The sequence below is a fragment of the Helicoverpa zea genome, chromosome 9 (assembly GCF_022581195.2).
Source record: "Helicoverpa zea isolate HzStark_Cry1AcR chromosome 9, ilHelZeax1.1, whole genome shotgun sequence".
NCBI classification, from domain to species: Eukaryota; Metazoa; Arthropoda; class Insecta; order Lepidoptera; family Noctuidae; genus Helicoverpa; species Helicoverpa zea.
Window position 1 is genome coordinate 7,921,742 of NC_061460.1, and position 25,761 is coordinate 7,947,502.

Below are 25,761 nucleotides of genomic sequence, written 5' to 3' on the forward strand. Positions count from 1 at the left end.
AAATAGTTAACTGAAATAACTACCTAAATTGGAATAGGGTAACCTCAACCTCATAGATAATGGCTAATAAACTAATTTGGCTCAAACATGGCGAATAATTTTGCTAACACTGCTCTCGCGTTTAATTTGTAATTGTGGGACCTTCTAAAATATGTATAATTTATGACGCATTTCTTCATTTTCATCCAGATATTTAGAATTAAATTAAATTACTGATTTCTCAGAAATGGCAATTTTCTAGCATTTTAGTTCCACAAATATTAAAACGATAAATGTTCATAAATTTTGATGAGCTGGTTGCATCAAAATGTTAACTTAATGCTAACATTCAATTGAATCAATAATCGGTTCGTAGAACAGTTCAGTTTTAAGTGACTTATCGATTTTTGTCCATTATGTACACTGTAAATTTTAATTTCAAAGTAAAAAAAGATTCTGCAAAGTTCAAGTTCATTTTTTACAACAACTTGTTTACATAATTGAGTCATTATTTACTCTGTGCTGTGGTTAAATAAGGCACTACATATTCAACCTTCACGTTCGGTCAATCAAGCGAAATTACCATTTTATGTAGGGACGTTCGTGCTGTCAGCATGTAAGTAGAAAAGCGTGTTTTCGCTATGAAATGAGAAAGGCGAGTAACCCAGATGGCGGCGCTGAGCTAAGGGTGAGTCCTGCGTTGGCGAATGAAGTCTAACGCGAGGTGAAGCGAATACTGCGCCACCTCACGATTCCCAAGGAATTTCTGTATCCTGTCACTTATGTCATCTTGCGCCGGATTTGTCTCTGGTCGTGTCGGATTGCCATCACATCGGGCTATGAGAGTGACGGAATAGGGAGTGCACCTGTGTCAGCGGAAATGCTCGTGGAGCTGGTTAATCTCCTTAGTGAGAACACCCGCCGTGGCCGATAATTCGATGTGCACGCCATTTTTACCGCGCCACGTATCGTCAGATAATTTAAAAGGAATCGACTGTTTGTTGTTTTCGCGTTGCGCCGCTTCGCATTCGCATCCCTCACATAGGACGCACCATAAAGCTGTGAAGGCCCGTGCTATACAATTTGTGGTGAGAATATGTGGTTAGCAAAGCCGGGAGTACGTCGTCGTTTTGTGACGGACGGCGTGTGTCGCCCTGATAACAATGGCGCGGCCTGCAACAGAATAGACGAGACCGCACTAATTGAAATTAATTTTCATGAACTCGATAACGTATCACATCTCTATTCTTGGAACAACTAAACTGCGTTTGTTAGCGAATATTCAATTACTCATAGTTTCGTTACATAATAATTCATTTCAGTAATAAATTGTAAACTGAGATTAGGTACTGTTCGAAACACGGATTTATGTTCAACAAGACTATTAATATCAAATACGTAAGCAATAAACTGAAACTGCTAATAAATCTGTAAACATCGCCTTTAATTTCAAGGTTGCTTAAATATCTACTTTAACTAAGAATAATTTCGCGAAAATACGACTCATCACGGACAAAACGATAGTAATGAGAATCACACATTAACTTGATTTGAAAAGAAAATATGTTAATCTCCTGTGTATTGTTACAACTATACCTACTCGTAATAGTATTTCTATGAATTACGTTTTCGGCTATTTGCCCTTTTATACTTATTTTCTGGGGCGCTAAAATAGAAAATTACATTATTTTTTGTACTTTGGGGCGCAGGTATAGAATGTCATTTTTAATCTCATTTATTACCGCCTAGCTTCTTTTATAAATTGGGGTCTTCTATTTTTAGTTCGTCCTCTTGTTGTAGTGTATCTTTTGTCTCAACGTTTTGCACAAAAATAATTTCTCATTGAGATCTGGCTTTCAATGTCATAATAATCCACAGAGCTAAGACTTTTTCACATGAAGAAGAAACACGATACAGGTACATGTAGGTATATCTTGTTTTCGTAAATCTTACAGGCCAAATATCCTAAGCATTCCAAAAAGGCCCTATACAGATAAAAAAATACTGGCCGTAAACAAACGCGTACTATATAGAATAGAGTTATACGAAGTAGACCTATTTGCATACACTGCCGTCTCCGTGCGGTTGGGCCAAGAATAGCTCGCCACGTGTGTGCGGCCGTTCCGTATGGTTTGGACTGAGTTATGGACGCCATCAACACATAAGAATTTTAAATTTTGGAATGCATTCTCGGTAGGTACAATATGGTAAACTTTTTTGTTGCAATCCGAAAAAAAATAGTAGACTAGAATTTGGGACCACCTTTTAAATGTGTCAATTGATGAAATTCATTCAACATTAAATCCATTGGTTTATTAATCTGACCACAATTACACCTCATAAACACAGAATTAAATATTAACCCAATTACCGAACGTTCCACAAATTATTTAGTAACCAATAATTGTTTTAGGAGAATAATTATTCTCGTACTACGATTGCTGTTGATTAAAGCTGAGTGTAGTGTACATAATATATTTCGTACTAATAAAATTGAACCACAAACATCAATCAACCGGGATCAAGTTATAATTTGATAGTTAATAGCATTGAGCACGTTAATTCGATAATGCATGTTGTACTAAATGGTCTGGAAAGCTTGTATATACATACGACTATTAAACAAAGATTTACCGTCTAATATACCTTATATTGCAGAGATTCAAACGATCTAAGATCAGTTACATACTCCACATAACTCAATATTGCTTTGTAACCAACTTCTACAAAGTGCCTTCGTTTTCAGAAGTCTTGTTTTTCGAAATATCTAGACCAATACACAAGTAATGTGATGCTCAAAGCCCTTGCGCTGGGATTTCAGAGAATCTGTATCAAGCGATATAATCTGCGTCATCATAATATTTTATATACATATTTTTCCATGTAGTCACTTTTTAATCTCCATATGACAAACAAAACATTGGTACTACGACCGCGACGCTAATTGAATATCCAGTCTGGCCAGTGGCAGTTTATAGCATCGCTATTCATAAGCTTCATACATACCACATAAGTACATAATATGATGTATCCTCAACAGATCTCATCCGCTATATACAATGACGATGATAGGTGACTGACAAGTTGATAACAAGAGCTCAAAGATCAGAACTCAGTACTATACTCAAGTACTCAACCTCTATGTTCAAATCGTTCGTCGTCAAGCCGTGACAGATGTGATCTATTTGATAAATATCTGGAGGCTCTGTTGATAGGTCGCTTATTTGATAGAAGGAATGTCATAACATGTTGCCATAAATCACTCACATTTTGAGAGATTTTTGTATAGTGACGTCTGATGGGGTATGTCGTTCGAATTGTTGGTATGTTTACACTCGCTATATCGCGTCTTAAGGCTCGAGCAGACCGGATGCGTATGCGTAGACGTAAGCGTAGACGTGCCCGTAGACGTGCACGTAGACGTACATGTACCATGAGTTGTAATGTATGGAAATGTATGAGACAGGCCACACCGCTTGCGTAACGACGCGCACGTCTACGTTACGCAAGCGGTGTGGCCTGTCTCTCTCATACATTTCCATACATTACAACTCAGCGGTATGTGCACGTCTACGCTTACGTCTACGCATACGCATCCGGTCTGCTCGAGCCTTTAATATGTCGTTCGTCGTAATCATTGTTACTAATTAAACAATTGTTATTAAACGTTTAGCTCTAAAAATAACTTCTAACGGAACATTGTATACCCACAATGTGAATAGTTGATACAATTATCTCGTCATGCTACTGAACATACCCTTCTAAGTATATAATCCACCTAATAAAACATAATAGGGATAATAACATCAGCTGGTTGCCGTGCTACTAAATGGCGAATCATCATTCAATTTACTCGTCTCATTTAGCCATTGTAAGGCCATTGATAGAGGTCAATGATCTCTCTCGTTTACCACAAAGCTAATCATGATAACATATGGCTAATGGACACATATGTTGTACAAAAAATACAGGTTTAAACGGAAGAGAACATCTATTCATATATGGACGAAACTCCTATGCATAAAACGATAACTAGGTAATAACAAGCGCGGAATCAATAACGGCGCCACTCGCTTTTTTATTAAAATTCATCATCCCGCCATATATAAATCTGTACGATCATAAATCCGCAAACGTGACGAGATGAATTTGCAAAATGAAATATTTCATGCAAGAAATTTGACTGAGCAACATTAATTCCGTAGCGAAAGCACCCAAAGCAGTTTCTTGACATCCCTAACATAATCGAGGCTGCCTTCATTCTGGAGTTTAATCCACATTCCGAGGCACTAATTAAATTCCTTCAAACTGTTGAGTAAATCTTTTCAATTTAAAACTACTAGACAAAGTTGTTACGAGTGGTGCGATGCGTGTTAACTGTTCAGTGTTGAAACTCGCTCTGTAGCTATAACTTTTTATTATCGTTTTGCTAATTCACACGTTTTATTGTTAAAGTCCGGATATAATCATAACAAAAGAGATCGTTTCAACGCAAGAGGTTAATAGCTGCCATCTGTTAGACTTAGCACCCGAAAAAGCTGGCTTAGCAATTATTATTTTTAACCAAAATTCACGATGAAATATTCCCCTTGACATTTGCTTTGATAGTTAGCATATGATTTGCCGAAGCTCGTGCTCATATTAAATTCAAAGATCCAATATCATGAAAGTGGACGATTGCAGCGTAACTATTTTCCAATTGCATTTTAAATGGGTTTCCATGAAATATGGAGAAGCAGTGGCTAGGCACGTCGCTAATATGTTTGTAAATATTGACCCTCTTTAGAATGTAGACGAACAGGACAAAGACTTAGATTACAAAATTGTGTACGTTTTGTGTGGACTTAGATCGCTATATTAATCCTTCATAGCGCTGTAAATACGGGCTAGGTTATTGGGCGTCGTCGTTTCAATTTTAATCTAGGCCCTAGGCATTTAAGGGTTTACTTATAATATTTTCATACTACATTGGACATGTGTCCTGCTAAAAATTATAATTTTCTTCGGTTTTCAGTGATTAGGACTGATGGCCCAAACTAAATATTTATATAACGTCGACTGAAGTCTTGAAAATCATGACCGTCAACAGGTTAAGTTATGAAAATAAAAGCAACCTTCAACGGACAGTAATGTAATGTGTTATGTAATCTACTCTATGACAACACCAATACCATATCGAAAGCTGTCAACACTGATAAATTAAAATATCCCGAAGAAAATTTTACTGTATTTGCCTACCTATGTATGTGTGGTACCTGAAAAACATTAAATTCCCCGATAACATCTTTTATTTATATTTACAGAAGATTTACGAAGCGCATAACCAAAATTGCTTCTAACAAAAATAAATTTCAGCTTTTTCAGAACAAAATGTAACCTATGCCATTTAGGGATTTTTACAATATAAAGATTTTTATAACAACCGCAGGGACACTCGCAATCATATAAGCTTTTTGTTATGTTATGTTTATATTTTAATTTAAAGTAAAACTAAACACCGAATATCAGACGCAAATAATACAGTTAATTGGTTACTTCTAAAAATCCGCCAACAAGAATTCATTAATTTAAACATGCATACCTCGGTGAAACAAATATTTTGATCTCCACAGCCTGAAATTGCCATGCAAAGACGTGACACAGCATACACACATACATCTTCTTATCTTTAAACTCAATCAGTTATTTCAGTTCGTGAAGTCACGTAGCCTCGTGCCTGCCTCGTAGGTAAGATTCCTCTTCGCTTCTAACACAGGATTCTTTGCGGTTGTACCTCCTTCTAGTTGCCTACAACCGTTCTTTGTATTCCTCCATACAAGATGCCCTACTTTGAAAGTACGCCCGTGGAAAACAGGAATTGTTATCAATTGATTGATCACGATACTCGTAAACAACAATGTATGTTCTAGTTGTAAAAATAAAACAACATGAATTATGCCAAATAACGTAATGCTCCGTAAATTATTGTTCGCTGTTTAAGCACTAAAGTTTACAAATTAAGATTGTGATGAATATTCATGATGAAACAACGTCACAACATTTAATACCTAGCCCGGTTGATAAGCTTTTCAGATCTGTCGCAATGTAAAAAACTTTAACTATAGGCACGACCAGAATGATAGGTACTGTGCTGATATCTAACGAATCTATATTAAAAAACACATATAATAAAGCTTTTATCAAAAAAAAGCACATCACATCCTCCGAGCCTTTTTCCCAACCATGTTGGGGTCGGCTTCCAGTCTAACCGGATTCAGCTGAGTACCAGTGTTTTACAAGAAGCGACTGCCTATCTGACATCCTCAACCCACTTACCCGGGCAACCCGAAACCCCTTGGTTAGACTGGTGTCAGACTTACTGGCTTCTGACTACCCTTAACGACTGCCAAGGATGTTCAATGTCAGCCGGGACCTACAGTTTAAGGCGTCGTCCTAATTGGCAGCGATCGCACGATGGCGCGATGCGTTTTTCATCTCACGATCTCACTATCTCACTTGCGAGGTTCAAATAGGACACTCTGATGAAATCTGTATGTTTGAACTCATCGAACGACGAGAACGCATCGTGTCATCGTACAATCGCTGTCAATTAGGACGACACGTCTTAGATGAAAAACGCATCGCGCCATCGCGCGATCGCTGCCAATTAGGACGACGCCTAACGTGCCATCCGAAACACAGTCAATGGTGTCTAAGATATACTTAGAAAGTACATACTTTGAATTTAATTTATTGCTGAAAAGTTGCATTGGTACTTGCCTGACCTTTACCCACTAGGCCACCACGACTTTTTTTCGAAAAAAAGCAATTGACATATATTTTGGGTAACGTGTTATAATGTGATTACGTAACATGACTTTGCATACAAACCGATATAACATGGCTTATCTGCCTCACTTTACTCCAATACTTTGCTGTATATTACCAAGTAATAGGTAATGTTATTAGGCACAGTTCACGCTCCTAAATTTTCAAAGACCGTGAAGCTACCTTATTAAAACGATACACGATGGATACAAGGCGAGGCAAATGATATTAAAATCAATTTACGCCTGTCTGCTCGGTGAATTCAAGTCGAATCGTAAATGCATGCATAATTACCTGCAGATAATCAAAATTACTGGTTGTTCAGTGTAAATTTAACGAGGTTTGTTGTAACAAAGAATTTTTTATTTGATTAGCCCTTGTTTATACAGTATTCAGAGTCAATGGGCAGATATTTGTTGATAAATTGTTCTCAGAAAGATTTTGACGGCAGCTCCCGAGAACTGGTGCGATAAAGACCCAGGCAAAACTCTTTGCTTGACACGACCCCCGACCTCTGTTTCGAACGGTTTTGTTAGGGAACTCTTTAATTAGGCAACTCAAATGTGTATGAATAAAAAATAGAAGAAATTAATTACTGTAGGTATGAGTTCCTTAACTCCTACTATGGTAAAATTTTATTATTTATTTGTATGGATTTTCTTTCTTTAAGAATAAATTAGAATTCACCTATCTATGCAGTTCACGAGTTATCAACGGATAAGCGCAAATGTCGAATTTCCCGGAAATCTCAACTAAGTACACACAATAGTGATAAAGTTCAATTTAAATGTGGATAAAAAAATACTCTTTAACTTTTACGCAGTCAGTTTCAGGCAAAGGTAATTTAGACATTTCTTTTGAGTTTCAAATACTTTTAACAAAGAGTTTCTTCTTGGCAGATTCACGAACATCTTTAATGTCTTGTTTTGCTTGTTGCCTTTGTTTTGTATCTAAAGCGACTGCACGTAAATATACTTTTATCTTTTCGCGTGAATAACTTTGATTTGCTGGATTTGAATTACCCATGGAGTCGAAACAATTTTTAATTATTTCTGGTTGCACGATACTATTTTTTTGACTTTACTTTGTTTTAGGTTTTGTGATAAACGTAATAATTTCTCTTTAAATTTTTCGAAAAGGTAACTAAAGGTTCATTTCGATTTATGAATTGAGAGCTCTAAACTTGTTCTGCTTATTAAAAAAAAGAGACTTGACATTTTGCTGCGACGAATTTACTGAAAAGTATCTATTCCACTTTAAATTTAATTTTCTTTAATTATTGAAACCAATTCAAGTATTCGAATCCGTCATTTAGCCTTAATTAACCGTACCTCACTTAAAAAATGCTCGCTTTATATAACTGTCAACCGTTCTATCCACTTCACAACTAGAGTAACGTCCAAAAATATTTAAAAGCCGCTTTAAATTCTGCATTAATAGTAAAGCAAAAAGTTTTGGAGAGGAGCGTGCCCTCTGCACGGTGAGAGTGCTTGGCGGCGGCCGATGACACTCGTCGAAGCCTCTCTACTCGGCTTGTGATGCAATTGCTTCCGCTCAAATCATCTAGAAAAACACTTCAGGTTTTTTTCCTCGCTTCTTGTACCCAACTTTCCTTATGGGGTACTGCGATTGCATAAATAATTAATTTGTATACTTTTTTCATCATGCAAAAGTTCAATAAAGTAGGTGGAATTTTTGAATTATTAATTATATTTTGTACTGTTTTGTCTACCTATCTGTGTATCAGAAGCAGTTGTGGTTAACCACACTGTTAATTTACAATACAATACTATTACAACTTTTTACAATACAACAAAATTCGTTCGTGTCGTAAGCAGAAAATATTCCCGGTCGTACCCAAAACGAAAGCCTCACCACAATCGAATAGGTTCACATTTTCAGTCCTGCCTGAACCGCATTTAAATAAAACAAAATTCTTTCCTTTCGTTGGCAACGCTCCACTCATTTCCATTTTCTAGTAGGTTGAGTGAGAAACGTGGTCTGAAAAACATTTCTACCGTCGTGTTCATAATACGTGGCTGTACAATACCGGCCCACATTCTGACAGGTTAGCAGACGTTGGAAGGGAATTTAGGGTACAAAATATAAAGCAAACTTTTGAGTACGAATGAGACAAAGCGCGTTATTGCGTTATAAAACATACAACGTCTAGTAAGCCGGTTACAGCAAAAGTATTTTATTGTGCTCGTTTGTTGAAAAGCTGGCTGCGAGATGATACGATTATAACGGTTCCCACTTTTACAGCTGGCACATGGCAAATGAGAATGTTGCATTACTTTTTGTATTATTTGTAGGTACACGTGTTGTTTATTTTGATACACATTTATACCTAGTCAATGGCTTATTCCTATTAATTAATTTCAACAAGTTACCTAACATTATAAGATCACGACAAATATTTCAATTTCACAATTACATCCTCAGTAATTCTTGGTGTACCTAAATAAAAGCATGTGGGTAAATTAAATCAAACAAACTATTAGAAAAGTACGTTACAAAACGTGATATGTTATGTAATGTTTATCTAATATTGAATGATGTGTAAATAATTTACAATTTTCATACCTAATGGTACATGGTATGTTTCATACGTTGAGATCAAATGAAAATCCCCCAAGAGCACGAATATCTATTTCCGTCGCGGCATTTAACGTGTCACAACAAGTCTTTATTCCGCCTAACATTTTATTACGCGACTGTATGCTTGACGGCTGGGATCAGCTTTGAAATTCGGTAAAATATGACTTCAATGAATAAAACTTTGTTACCCTGCGTCATATCCAGAGCTTCTGTTATGACGTAATGTGAATGTGACACATGTCTGTACTGGAAAGTGTTCGCATGTTATGAATGGATGTTCGAAAGATATACATAAGTATAAGGAAACAATGTGTGTAATCAAATTCATCAATCATTCGACCGATTTCATTGAGTAAGTACTTGTAAATCTGATAAGTAATTGCGTAAATCTTTACAAGTACCGATTGAGTTACACATTTTTAACTAGCTTTTCCTCACGTACCCAACCGCGTCCCGATGGAACTACTCCTCACAGCCAAATGAAAAGTAGCCTATATCCTATCTCAGCCTCTAGACTAGACTATCTGTGTACCATATTTAATTTGTATCGACTGTGTAGTTTCGGTGTGAAAGTATGACATACAATAATAAGTAATGATGTAATTCATTATACAAATTCACGATTCCACGTTCATCGAGCTCTACCACAAAACTAAAGCAGTTTACCAACATTAGGTATTCAAACCACAAAGTACAGAAAACTGTATTGTTCTAACTCAACGCATTACCTTGACAGGCTGTCATCTTGTTATTTATATTGACGCCACAATAACGGTTTTCCTTGATATCAACTCGTTTTACGCCGTGAAGAGGGTTTGAAGGAGACGAGCCGTCGCTAAAACTTCTCAACGTGGATATAAGAAGGTAACGCGACGGATATAACATCATGTTGTTGTAATATACTTGGTTACTTCTATACTTCAATCATGAAGAAGTTTACTTATGTCTTTTTCTTATTTAACTGACTTAAAAAAAGAGAAGATTCTCAGTTTGACCTGCATGTAGGTATTTCTATATATATATATAGTATTTCTATCCTATATATGTTTGTGCGCAATTATCTCAGGTTCAGGTGAACCGACAGTTTTCGGCATAGTATTTTTTGGAAATAGTAGGTAGGTAGGTACAAAACGATTTTTTATGTACAGTTTTAGTTTTACTTATAATAATTACGAAATGTGATTGATGTGGTCGCCAAACCTATTCCATAAAATGATTTGGCAATCCAAAGAAAATAAATAAATACTATAAACAAATAAATGTGCCAATAGCGTAGAAATTATCTTCCTAGTATTTTTATCTTCTAGTCGCGCGACTGTCATCCGCTAAATTATAGTATCGACTTTATTCAGAAATATTCAGTATCGGTCGGAGTTCCGAATTTCGTTTCCTTTAATGACAATAAGCTGGATTTATAACTTAGGAAAATAGGTCTAATGTTAGTTAATAAAAGCTAGTTATTGTTACGTACTTATAACATCTATTGAATACTAACTAACTTGAATAGTTTTACAGTTAATCATAATACCGTTTTCACGACCATGAAACATTAAAATATAATTTATCACCATGAATGATTCAATGGCATAGCTAATTTGTTATGAATTTAAAAAAATTACATAACTCGTTTTAATGAATTCAATGTCACTTCAGGGAAGTTAACATACTCGCATCAATAAGTCACGAAATTATACATAATTCCGTACAATTTGTGGTTCACGTGAACAAAGTTACTGAATAATACAGTTTTCATGCAACTTTTTTTATAGGAATAGGTTAAGTCTATTAGGAATGCAAGATAAATTGTATGAAAAACAACATATCCACGTACAAAAAAAGATAAGAGAATTTCTTTTTTAAAAAGAAGCCCGGATTTTTCGCACCTGAAATTTTTATACCTAAAAAGGTTAACGAACCTATACCCCAAAGGATTCCTTTATCTACTTACCTAGATACTTATCTATAATCATATGACAACATATACGTAGGTACCTACTACTATGACTTTAAGCACCTAAGTACTTCAATTACAGAACTCCATTAAAAAATATCATTCTTTTGGTTTGGGAAACAGGCCCTTCTTAAATTGTAGCGTTTACCATCGAAACGCATATTGAATGGTTCCCTATAATATGTAAATTACGATCACAACAGCAATTGGTTGACACGGAACAATTTTTTAGCCCATTATTTGGCAAAATAAATGTTTATAAATAAGCCGGCTGATGTTCCCATAGTCGGGCAGTTCTGTTGGCAGCAAGCCAGACGAGTCCCATATGGGAAGGAGGTTTTATTTCTAAACCCTTCACTTTTGTTCCGTCTTCAGTTTCATAAACTCCATTCTCGTAAATATATGACGGTGAAAGAAAAACGTATTGAGTGTCTGGTTCTCTGTTTTATAATCAAGCTATCTAATATTATCTAACAGTAATATACTAAAGCTGAGTTAAACATGCATCATCATAATTATATAGCAAGTAAAGAATTAGCCATTTCCTTAGTCATTGTCACTGATATTAAGCTTTACCTAATGTATCTATAACTTCAGAAAATAAAATCATGAGTCTAAATTCTTCACATTGCATATGACCTGCATATCAAACATAACAGCTGATTTCAAGCAAGAAATAAAAGGAATAGAGGAAGATGAAAACTACTATCGAATATTTTCAATAACGACGAAACGAATTCCAACTTTTGTGTACAATAAAGAATTTATTGTTTGAAATCAGTACTTCAAAGTTCAAGTTTCTATTTGCCGATATTTGAACGAGAACAAACAAAAGTAGGTAGGAATAGATAGCATCAGTTCCGGTATAGTTTATAGACATTATTTGCGTGTTTGTATGTGTGTATTTATCTGTAATGATAGTAACAATAATCGCGTTATATTGACAATAGCCTACATAAAGTATTATTATAAATTAACCTACACACTACATTTCCCTCACTCGCGTGATAGCCACTTGCGTTGTTGCCTTGCCTCATCAATAAAGGCCTGAATACATGTATAGGCTACGTCATTTACATAACTCATTATAAAGCAGCGTTCCGTCTGAATTCCTGATGCGAAGCACTAAATCCCGTTCAAGCCTAGCTTCGAATCGATCTCCACCTCAATAATTAAACCTCCGTGAACAATCAAATTGTCAAACAATAAACCGAGGCTCAGATAACCTTGAGACTGAGGCATAAACAAATAATACCATCCTTTCAAACTTTGCATAAGACCTCGACTCCTTCTTTAATTTTAAACTTTATAACACCCTAAAGGAAAGGTCTAAAGTTTAAGCAAAAATAAATAATTAATTAAATTAAGGTCTATTTTTACACTCAGTAACCTGTCCGTCAAAAAGCTGTTTGTGATTGTATGAATCCTCAGAACATGTTACGTGAAAATGATTTGCACATATATTTGCGATATATTCTTGAACATAGTGAGCAACTACAGGCTAAACTTAATATAATCCAAAACAATAACTCATTCAATGAACTAGGCACTCTAAATAAAACTGTACCATAAACTCCCTACCATTTGCATATACACATATATTTCCATTTAATTAAAAGCCGACAACAGTATATTTTATTTTAATATTCAACACTTTTTACAGGCATGCATACTAATTAATTGGGTGCTTTAATTTCCCGTACCTGCGTTATCAAGCCCCTTCAGTGTGTGTGAAAGTTTGTTAATTAGGTAATGGGTCAGGAAGCACTAAACATTTTTCCTCGACTATACCTGTACTTCAACACATAAGCATATTATATAAGCCATAGGCTGTATTGAATAAAATGGCTGTAGGAAAAACTGGCGCAATTCGTACTACGGCGCGGCGTTGATATAGTTTGCTTGCTACGAAAGCGTAGCAGCTTGCTACGCCCACTCATTGACAAGATTACACTCAATTGAGACGGCATCAGCAGATACAAATAACTTCTGATAAAACCATTTAGTACTGTCTTCAGTCAATTTATATTATACAGCCTTTAGTTATTTTAGAAGATAAATGACGCATTTCTGTTGATCAGCATACATAAATAAAGGTTTCATTGTATTTCATTCTTCATACTATCCTTTGAAAACATACATAAGCTCACGAGGATATCATATCAGTAGATTGTTTATTTCAAAAAGTTTCTTAATTACTTATTAGGACTCCTCACTTAATCCCACATAGAGAATTCCCGTAGCAACACGACAGAAACCCACTTAAGGCATTACAATAAATCTCTATAGAGGCATAATACGTGCGTAGTTGCTAGTTTTCTCACCAAAAAGTAGAAATAAAGCGTTAAATCACCGAAGTCGTTAGCAGGACCAGCGTGTAAATGCTTTTTACTCTCACTAATAGTATTTTAATAGCCATAAAAGTTAATAAAAATAATCATTTAATGTGACGTTGGACGGAACAGCGGCGACAGTAATTATAAAATTCGGGAGCTCTATTACGAGTGATGAGAGTTATTCGTGGTAATTTGTTCAAATTGATACAATTGTTTGGGCCTTGGACGCGTTTTGTTGTACAACTTTTATTGCTGGCTGGATGTAGGTATAATTTTTATATAGGCTATAACTGTCAGGAGTGATGTCTACGTTCACAGACGTTTTAATGCAGAACATGAGATGTTACGGCAGAAAAATGTACGGATATATTCTAAATAGACGTGTTTCAGTTACTAGGACAGAGAATCATATTTTGCTGATCTCGTTATGGTTTTATCGTTTTTACTATTCCTAACCGTTCGGCTATATGAAAGCTTATCATACTTAATAATTTAGTTTCGATTGCACTCCTTTTTGAACTTATCAAGACCTGCCTCTGAAGAGTGTTTATATAAATGTAAAAATACTTACTAAACCATACCTTTATATGTTTTTAATATAACGCTGCACAGCCTCGATAAACATTATTATCAATTGATTAATTAATCGTTTTCTTCTTCTTCTTCTTCTTATTCTTTTCTAAGTTTGTATGTACTTTCTAAATATACCTAGACACCAATGACTGTGTTTCGGATGGCACGTTAAACTGTAGGTCCCGGCTGTCATTGAACATCCTTGGCAGTCGTTACGGGTAGTCAGAAGCCAGTAAGTCTGACACCAGTCTAATCAAGGGGTATCGGGTTGCCCGGGTAACTGGGTTGAGGAGGTCAGATAGGCAGTCGCTTCTTGTAAAGCACTGGTACTCAGCTGAATCCGGTTAGACTGGAAGCCGACCCCAACATAGTTTGGGAAAAGGCTCGGAGGAGGATGATGATTAATTAATCGTTTGTTTTAACATCGAATTGGCTGCGAATATTTTATACCCCCTATACTGGTCATATAATATGTATGAACATTTCCACGTTATTGCAGTTGTTATTATCGCAATATAATAGTCGGTATAGCGCAACATGCAATGTTATCAATGTGGGACATACAACGATCTTGATATCCTTTCTAAAATCAATGCGAAAAAAATGCATTTGAATTTGCTACACTTTAAAAGTTAAACCGTGATATGGTGAAAGCTTGAAGCTGGAGTTTAGACATAGAAAAGTTTTACATGCATATGCGGGTTAGGTACATGGAGTCAGTAGTTCCCTCAGGATGCGGGTTACACCACAAAGAATAGATAGTGCATTTTAAATCTTCCTACAATCGACAGGCTCCAAACGAATCTGAAATAATGCGAACATTGAAAGACATAAATTCATTTGTTTTATTTAAACTCCATTCAGCTAATGGAGTGAATAGATTCAACTCGCTAGAGAAAAACCTTGTCTGTAATGAGTACAAAAACCTTATATCCCATGATACAGTAAACCCAATAAAAATTGAATTGTCTTGCTCTCTAGAGGGCCCCGCTGCATAATAAATTAACAATTAATTGATTAAACCTATAATGGGACGCTGGCTCATCTACTTTCGATATAATGGAATAAACATAACCGGTTGGTTGCATCGATTTTATTTAAGTAATTTTTATTTAAGCGTTTTCATTTATGTACTGCAGTCACTTACAAAATTAATACATCATAATGGATCAAACTAAAGGTAAACATGAAAAAAGTGTTCCTTTTTTCAGCACCCTGATGTTAATCTGAATAAATAACGATAGCTTTATCGTCATAAAAACCGTTCTAATAACCATTAAGTCAGATTGAGGAAAAAATATGTGACCTTTTATAGAGTAACCAAACATGACATTAGTGGTACACATTTAGTATAGGTACTGGTATCGATCGCTCTGTGTATGTAGATGAAATCTAGTCTAGTGCCCCTAGTGACATACATAATAAATTATTCAACAATCTGTATCGAAATATGAAGCGTTGAACTGTAGCTGTTTCAGCGTTGTAAATATATTTCGTTTGCATGGAATACGTCGATGTATTAATAAATATTTTAGCGGCTTTCGCTAGTTTTAGAGTATTCGGTAGCTTTACAGATTATGGTAATAAATTGCCGTCCCTCCACGAGCCATATGGCGACACGACGGTGATTAACGAAACTTAGATGATTATAACAGTTGGTAATTATGTCATCATAGTTTGTTGTTTAGGATAGTAAAGCGGTTCTAATTACGGGTAAGTTCTAAACAATATTATGATTTTAAAAGAGTTGAAATATGAATCTGATCACTATATGCTACAATTTATGTGTAACTATTTTATTTATTTTCATTGTATTAATCAGATAATTTGCAAATTGAATAATCAAGTTTGTAATATCTGTTTGACGAATGTCCATTTAGAAATGATATTTGGAAGTGCGTACAAATGAATGTTCAATTAGTAAAGTTTTCATAAAATTGCATAATTGAAATAGAAAAAATCCTATACCAGTTATTCCACTGACAAAAAATGTAATAGGATTAGAACAGCCAGTTGCAATATTCCTGTAAAATAGTTTTGAATGTTTTGCTTTTTTGAATTGATAGGTACATAAACGTTGAATGCTTTCAAATGCATCATTCTAATTGCAAAAAAGTTAATCCGCATAACGGTATATTTATGAACATTACATTTTCAATCAACTAGAGACAAAGAGTCGTAATTTAAATAGGTTTTAAATGAATGGCATTATTATGTGGTTTATGTTTAGTTTAAATGTAATTTTGACACTGGCCATCAATTATTGAATTGCAATTCCAATTTTAAATTCGATAGTTGAAATAGACAATCAAATTCCGGGTCGAAAGTCCTTGAACATGATCTTCTCCAAATTGTATTCTATTTATAAATAGTGTATGCAATAACGGACAATAATAATAATGACTCACCGGGTTCCGTCGACGGGTTGCCAGACAGCGTCGAGTGGGGCGTGCGCTGGTGGCGGTGTCTCTCCTTCTTCATTACTCCCAGGATTCGTTCGACCGTCCCACCCCTGAGGACAAAAACAAAAGAAGGATGAATAAAAACAAAAGTTACGACCGTTTTCAATATTCTATCTATCTGTTGATTGAGATACAATTTAGAAATAAGGCCCAAAGATGTATCTAATGTCAATTTCATATCTGTAAGTACAGTAGGGTACGGTGCCACTATACTTCATTCAAAAACTCAATAAATATTCAGTCGACAACCATAGTGATTAAACGAACTTATCTACACGGGAAGCTCATTGGCCTGTGCAAACCATTCTAAATTGCAATTCACATTAAAATGCGTTACGTTGATAAGTGCAGCAATGTAATTGTAATCTAAGGTTATTTGTAATTTCCGAAACATGTTTTATAGCAATTACTGCGAAGTTGATGTAAAAACTCAATTATAATTATTTTACAGTAACCGCTGTGAACTGAAAAAACTGGGTTTTTCCTTGGTTCTTTCTTGGATTTAAATCAATACCGCCATCGTTCAAAAATACTCAATGGTTTTTCCCACCAATACGTGCCAGCAAAAGACACAGAATAATTTCCACCAGGATTACCACTTTGGGATTCCACCGAAACCTCCTGTTGAAAGTTACGCAGAGAAAAGTAAAAAGTACATAAATTAACGTTCGAAAGCACGAACAACAAAAAGCATTTGTTTTAAACTTCCTTCGTGCCCACATGCTTATACATATACCTAGTAGAATCATGTACAGTACGCCCATATATTCCGTTAGCAGCGTCATAAATATTCGAACTACAAAGGCAGTTCAGACGATCCTGACTTAGAACTCGAAGAAGACACTACCATTAGCCCACTAGTCGTAAAACCTTAGAAATACACGTCTATACTTTAAGCTTGTACACATCCTCTGTTCTCAAATTGTTCTGTAATCTCGTTGAATTAAGCAGAGCACAATAAGCTCGAGGTATTTACTAATTATATGTATAATGCTAATTATTATTGTATAGTTCTGTTCTGTGATATCATTAAGTGGGTCAGAGTTTTGTGACAAAAGTGATTATAGTTGGGTAAAATAGCTACTGGGATTAAAACTGTTTTTATAAAGTTGTATATAACTAATAGCCCGGTCAAAACAGATATAAAAGTAGTGGTCAAATAACAAAAATTCCCACAAAGCTGATTTTTGGTGGAGAGCTAGATTTGATCATTATAAATAAAATACTAAAAGTCCCCATCGATCCCAAGTGTGCGTCAAAAGTTATTCGAGGTCAAATGTCAAAATTTTAGGTTTTTTGTTTTTTTTTTCGAAAACGGTGAGTTTTGTCAAAAAAAGACATCAAACCAAAGTTGTAGATCTTTAAATTTTCTACAAAAATGGCATTAACTGTTTTCTCCTAAATCTTACCATTCCTGAGATATCGCAATTCAAAGAGTCATACTACACATATAAGCCACGTATATACGACGGCTGCCTTTAAGTTGTGTCGTTTGAAATAAGTATAGACAATCTAATAGGTTAATGCCATTTATTGTTTTTCAAAGAATTCTCCGCGATATTTAATGCACTTTTGCATGCATTAAACCCAGTTCTTTAAATATTTATTCCATTCTTAAGTGGGGGTAGTCAAATTGGCCGATTTGTATGAGTCTACAGCTTTTTCAGGTGTGCTGAAACGTTTACCACGAAGACTTTCCTTAATTTTAGGGAATGTAAAACAATCGTAATGTTACATGTTGGTCTGCGACAATTAACAGCCGCATAGCCTCGATATTATCGTGGGTCATATCGGGTTTTGAATTACCTTCACGTGGCTTGTCGCTAAGGCTAGATTGCCCACTTTTAAATCCTAAATATCAGCATACTGCAGTCCTAAGGCATGGTTCTGCATCACTAAACACAGAACAATTTTTTTTAAACCGCTGAAGTCGCGACAATCCGCTTTTCAAGTTGTAGAAAATTATCGCACGCTAATTTTCCTTCGACATTTCCATTTTTATCCAGAAGACTGGGGTTGGAAATTGATTCATAATATCTGGACCCTATTAAAACTTTACTTGCTCCAAAAAAACTCCTGACATTATTTTTTGCAATTGCAAAAATGATTGTAGTATCAAACATCCTCCGAGCCCTTTTCCCAACTATGTTGGGGTCGGCTTCCAGTTTAACCGGATGTAGCTAAGTACCAGTCCTTTACAAGGAGCGACTGCCCTATCTGACCCCCTTAACCCAGTTACCCGGGCAACCCAATACCCCTTGGTTAGACTGGTGTCAGACTTACTGGCTTCTGACTACCCATAACGACTGCCAAGGATGTTCAATGACAGCCAGAACCTACAGTTTAACGTGCCATCAGAAACACAGTAATTGGTGTCCAAGATATGCTTAGAAAGTACATACAAACTTAGAAAAGTTGCATTGGTACTTGTCTGACCTGGAATCGAACCCACTCATACTTGAGAGGTTGGTTCTTTACCCACTAGGCCACCACGAGTTTTTGTGTGAATCTGATAAATCTAAAACAATCACAATAATAGTTAACCCAATAGTTAATATCAATAATGACATCATATTAGAACTTGACGGCAATTATTCCCTTGAACTATCCTAAAATTGTCATGACAGTTAGTGGAGTAGGCCTACTTTGAAACCACGATAAAAAAAACGCGCAGAGTACACTACCTCACAGGTGGCGTGGAAATGTGTGCATGTCATGTATGGAATATACTTTGAAGCGCGATATCTCAGGAATGTTAACATTTAGGAGAAAACTGTTACTGTCATTTTTGTAGAAAATTTTATAATCTACAATTTTACTCTGATGTATTTTTTTGATAAAACTTACCGTTTTCGAAAAAAACACAAAAAACCAAAAAAATTGACATTTGACCTCGAATAACTTTTGACGCACACATGGGATCGATGGGGACTTTTAGTATTTTATTTATAATGATCAAATCTAGCTCTCCACCAAAAATCAGCTTTGTGGGAAATTTTGTTATTTCAAATGTCTATTTTGACCGGGCTATAAGTATGTAATATTGTTTCTTACTTATAAACATAAAAAATGAGTCAATTATGAAACCTTCGATTATAAAGGGCACTAGTAACATAAACTGTACATAGTTTGTACCTGGTAATGATTCACAATGAATAGTGTATATTGATCTTTAAGTCTGCCTCCTGTACCATTTCTATATATAATTAAAATGTCGAAAATATTGTTTAAAAAACGTTGTTTTATTGCATATTAAAAAATGAAACGTGAACTGATTTGCATGCAACAGCGAAAATGATAAAGCTAAAGCGCTCACATGAATCGTAAGGATTAAATCTTGCGGTACGGGATATACATTTTTCATTGCAATTTATGTTGTTTGTTAAGCCTTATTAACATTATTTATACAAACGCTTGGCACACCAAAATACAATGTTAACAAAAAGGGTAAGTCAACATACAGAACGATTTTATGGAAAAAAATCCCCGTACGAAAACATATGAAAATGTCGTCATTAAAATAAATACATTTTATGCGCACAAACTGAAACTTCAATAGAATGTTTGCTACATAAATTGATGATTCACAAAGTCACTCGCTGACGGCTCTAATAAGCCGGCAATTTAATATTCGATATCGAATATTCATAACATTATGTGAGTGACACATAAAACCTCTATGATCAAAACTAATCGAGCTTCTTCGCAATAACCCTGATATTTTGTAAAGCTTTATAGATATACATACTACGTAAGTAACTACAGTAACAACATTATCAAAGGTAATCGCGGGTGAATGACTGTGTGGGCAAATTACTGTCCCCACGTCGTCCCCTACATGTTCACTAATAATTATGATACGAGCTACATAAATAGCGTAATTAACTAATCAATATATAACTCGGCTTGAAGTGAATGTGAGCATTACTAACTGAAAGTAATGTTTATAGGGAATGAGATTTCACTAATTGAACGTTTAATGTAGATTTAAAGGTGTACGTCAATGCACACCTTCTCATTTATTTATATTTAATAAAATGCTAAACAGATGATGCCTGCCGGGGCTGCGGGATTGTTCGAAAGAGTTAGCACGACCCTAGTACCTACAGAAAGGGCTTATGAAGGAACATGGTAGATATTAGACAGTAAGAGTTTTACACTTCCACATTCTGCACCCCACAGCAGGAGGGGTTATTTGATGATTTCCCATCAAAAAAATAAAAAATAATAACAATGTTAAAATAGAAAGCATCATGCAAACTTTCAGAACCTTTCATTTTTTCCACTTTAAGAATGAGAAGCATTATAGGTAACTAAAAAACTTAAAATATTGTTTTTGACCCTTCCATAACCGTGTGTGAAGTTTAATAGCGCAGCACACAAACACAATTTACCCCATATTTACAAACTGCGACCGCGCTATAATATGCAAATGGAGTATTGCTTATGCATGTTGTATGCCTAACTACTCTCGTAAATTATTAATCAATTGCACTTAATTGATGTCCTTCAGGCTAAATAAATGTTATTACTACAGCCCTATTTGTTGACCGAAAAGAAAATATTGATGATTTAAATAATGCAGGTACCTTCGTTCCAATGCACTTTTCTAGCATTCGTAGGTACGTACATGTCAATGATGTATTTATTTTCTCTCACTGCAGCCTACAATTAAAGTGAGACTGAGTATCAATTTTACGTATCTCGTGAGCAAACCACACTTATCATAATAAGCCATAATCCTACTAAGTTTGAATACTAAAATTTCTGTAAACACCAACTAAATATAGCTACATAGGTACCTACAAGAATATCTTTATCCGGTTATCGCATTGCATACACGCAAGCGCTAGCCAGCGTCCGAGCATTCTACGTAATAAAAACCCGACTGTAGTCCCTTGTGATAGAAAGGTTGGGCGCCAAGAATTTTTATTCGTCCCTGAAGCTTATTGGGCATGACGTGGGCATCCCAACGGTTTTTTCACCCTACTTACCAGCCCAGCTTACGTATGATATCCAAATTTTATGTTATGCCTAACCCTACTCGCGATTTTCGTTCATAAACATTTCAATTTTAAGTCTTCGTGGCTTAGAAGGAACAATATAGGTGCTTGAATTAAGTAGATGGTTATGATAAGTCCTATAAAAATATAAACGAAAAATCTCACAGGTTCATGAAAATATAACACGTTTACTCACACATTTTAAAAGGTTTGAGAACCAGTTGTAAAATAAATTACCCAATTTCTTCACCTACATTTTCGAATGCAAAACTAAAGCGCATTCGATAAACCTAACATTAACTAAACCACAATTTCTAATTTTTAACTATGACTCACTTGCTTCATAAAATATGTAAACTAACCTCACAAAGGAAATGTAAACAGGCAATAAAATAATTAAAACCCTTTTTAAAGTAATTGTCAGATAAATGCCGATAAACATAGTTAAATGCCATCAAAAGCATGCTCACATTGGACACTGCATTTTTGTTTCACGTGGAATGCAGTTATAACAATGCAATAAAAATATATCAAAGTGCATAAAACTCATAATGTGATCGTGTTTTTTATCTATATATCAAACTTAGGCCTGCGGAACCATTTTTTTTAATACAGAAGAAAAATTATATTGAATTCTAAAACCTTGTTTACTTTAATATCAAGCGCAGGTGCAAAAATGCTTAAACAACAAACCTTAACAAATGTCATTGGTCATGGTTCTAGTTTGATTTCATATTGAAGTAATAAAAACTACGCCTATGTAGATTTTTATCAAAGGACAATTCAATGAAATATATTCATAGCTAACCGAAAAAGAATGCATACCAAAGGAATATATGCACATTGCAGCATAGGTATGCAGTTGATTTTAATATTCAAAATTCGATCAAGACATTGCGAGCGGGTGATCGACCGGAGCATTTCAAACAATCACATTTTCACAGATATGTGCTAATGGAAACTCACGTGCTAACGAAAAACAAAATCATGACATCAGTTCATTCATTGCTTGACTATACAATAGTCATCATACATTTTTATTTGATAAAATATTCATCAGCTTAATGTGAATAGCTACAATGTACCAAATGCATGTATAATTAAAATGCAATTCAAACATAAACAATTAACTTTTTCAATAACGATAAGGTCATTCTAGGCACCTGTTTCATTAATAAATGCGTAAACATTTTGTACAAGAGAAAGAATTAGTTCCACGGCTTGTCAGCCCATAATAATAGGTAACACTTCTTTCACCTGAGGTCATTCTAGGTGCCCGTTCTATTAATTAACAGCATAAATATTTGTACAACTGAAAGAATTAGTCACGTCTGGCAGTCAATGCATAGTAACAACAAATATTATCAAAGAGTAGGTAATTGTCTCTTGAAGAGTATCTTCATTTTGACGAAACGCGAACGCCTTTGCCCACCCAATATTAAATGGTTCCACGTCCCTGCTTAACAAGTTAAAAAATTTTGTGTGCATACAAAGAAGTTCATCTATAAAATTGTGAAACTAAATAACCCTTACTTGTAAACTAGTACTATTCTAAAACTTCACTTCTGCAGCGTCATTGACATACATTCATCTCCCCCGTAAAAGCGTCTCAGCCATTTAAACCGGCACCGAAATAGACTGCACTACTGTTCTGAAAAGTTTTTATCCGTGTGTTAATTCTCTATTCTGTTTTCGTCAAAGGGTTTCATATAAAAGGGTGCCAGCCTGGTCTTCGTTATGAATGCTATGAATATGAAACGCTCTATTTATGTCGCTGTTTTAAATTAAAATAGTAAAGTAGGTACCTAGTTTCGCAAATTCGAATAATAGTTTGCGATGTGTTCGCAAATGTAATGTTTGTATAGGTAAATTGAACACCTGTATCGTTATAATTTTTGTGTTGTGTAAGAAAATAATTATTTATTTATAATGTTACTAGCTTTTGCCTGCAACTTCGTTCGCGTGGAATAGTGACTACCAGCAGATTTTTGATTTGACCAATAGATGGCGCTATATGTCCGGAATAATTTTTTTTTTTTTGTAATAAAAACTATTCTATGTCCTTTCTCAAGTTTCAAACTATGTCTGTACCAAATTTCACACAAATCGGTTCAGTAGTTTAGGCGTGAAGAAAAGACAGACAGACAGACAGACAGACAGACAGAGTTGCTTTCGCATTTATAATATTAGTTTGGATATCAGACATCTCAACAATGTTACTGAAGACGTAGATGCATAAAAATATAAGCAAGAATCAGGTGTTACTAAAAATTTCTTTTCACATATATCATTTTTTGTACGTATTCGTTAAATTGGTCCTTTGGGTTCCCATTTGTATGATAAATACAATCCTTTTGGACTCAATTTTTTTATTATGGCGACATATTTTACCCGGAAGAATTTCATTAGCGTCCCTGCAAGATGTTGCTGAGGCCCAGATGAAAGATGCTGGCAGCTTTGTTATCACTTTTTATATTAAGTATGCAAAAGTAGTAACACCATTATAAGAATTCTCTCAGAAAAATGGCCGTCTCAAAAGATGAACGATTTATTAATAGCAAAGGACTTTTTAAACCCTTGTCAAGGGAAATTGATAAATCTAGTTAACAAAGCGACGGGACGGACAAGATCGTTAAAGGATCGAGGTTGTCTATAGATAGGTACGTGTCTATGGTCATCTTACTTTTTTCAGATTATGTAAATCTAAATGTTTTTGGTGAAATTGAAAATTTCTTCATATTTTCGCTGTAACAATACCATTCCACTTTTTACACTTAGGTATTGTTTCAAACGTACCCGCCAAATACATTTGAGCACTCACAGATCGTCTCAACAACCGAAGCCACTTTAAACTTTTGAACAATCAGCTAGCAGTAGTTAAGTACTTCGGTAGTTAGCTAAACAAAAGTTTTCTCTTCAATCGCCACTACCTTGAAGCTGGGTCTTTGCTCACTCTCTTTTCTCCCTCGCATAACGTGACACCTCTTGCCCACCTTAACGTCATTAGCAAAGTTGGATGTAGAAGTCTGTTGTTTATTCAGTAACCAACGTAAAGTTCCATAAGTTAGAGCAGTATAAACGACACTTTTATTTACTTCGCCTTACATTCGGTTGCATGCAATCCCTCAGAGAGTTTACCTCTCAAGGTATGGCTGAAAATTATTCATGCTCTTCCCCTACATTACGTACTTGTCTCACGGGGATAACTTAAGGGCTAAAAAAGATGCCGCAAAGCAATTTTTGCTGGAAGCGAAGCAGGCTATGCAATAAACAATTTCTTGGAAACTGGGCTGGAAACTAGAGAGTGCCGGCAAATAATAAATAGGAAAAATAAATTAGTTCCGAAGCTCGTTACCTCAGCCCGATGAACCCGCTAGAACAAGTTAGGTAGGACATATTTAAAATTGATTGCACTCAAGATTGTTGTTTTACGAGCGAGCTTAGTGCGCCTTACCTTACTAATAAAATTAATGAACGAGGAAGCACCCGACCGCCACGCGGATGGAAACTCGAGCTCTAGGAATTTCATCAAGGGAAATATACTTTATTTTTGGGCAAGATCTCGATTTTGTTTGGTTTATGTGAACTTGTTGTATTGTTGTATAACATTGTAAGTTATTAAAGACATAATATATTTAACTAAACACATGTATTAGTTCTATCTCAGTGATAGTTTATATTTATGTATATTTATTTTTCAGAGAAAAAACTATTTTTAAAAATTATCTTTAGATTTAGGAACTTTACATCTTACAGGCGGTAATTAAAACAAAATGGGTATATCTGTATATAAAACTAATGAGGTAACTAGTGCCTATCCTCATTTAGTGAGCCGTAAGGATGGCAATTACGAAATGATACCCATGCCAGTAGCTCAACCGCCTCATTCCGTCTTACGACCCTCTCGGGAGAGGATGGGGTCACCTGGTTGACCGACACCCGAGTCTTTCGGTCAGCCACATTTAAAGACTGTTTCTATCGATTTTTCCAACTGACTGACTTAATAATAGTAGATTAGAGACAGATTGACAAAAGCATGATAAGTATAC

The 25,761-nt window shown here is 35.3% G+C and overlaps 1 protein-coding gene across 1 annotated transcript in view; it reads right to left on the reverse strand.

Annotated features, from left to right (window-relative positions):
* The window catches only part of LOC124633277, a 60,780-nt gene that overhangs the window by 25,589 nt on the left and 9,430 nt on the right, over positions 1–25,761 (reverse strand). Inside the window, exon 2 of the mRNA XM_047168453.1 lies at positions 16,656–16,759. Within this exon, the coding sequence (XP_047024409.1) occupies positions 16,656–16,759 (104 nt within the window). The remainder of the gene's footprint in view (positions 1–16,655; positions 16,760–25,761) is intronic.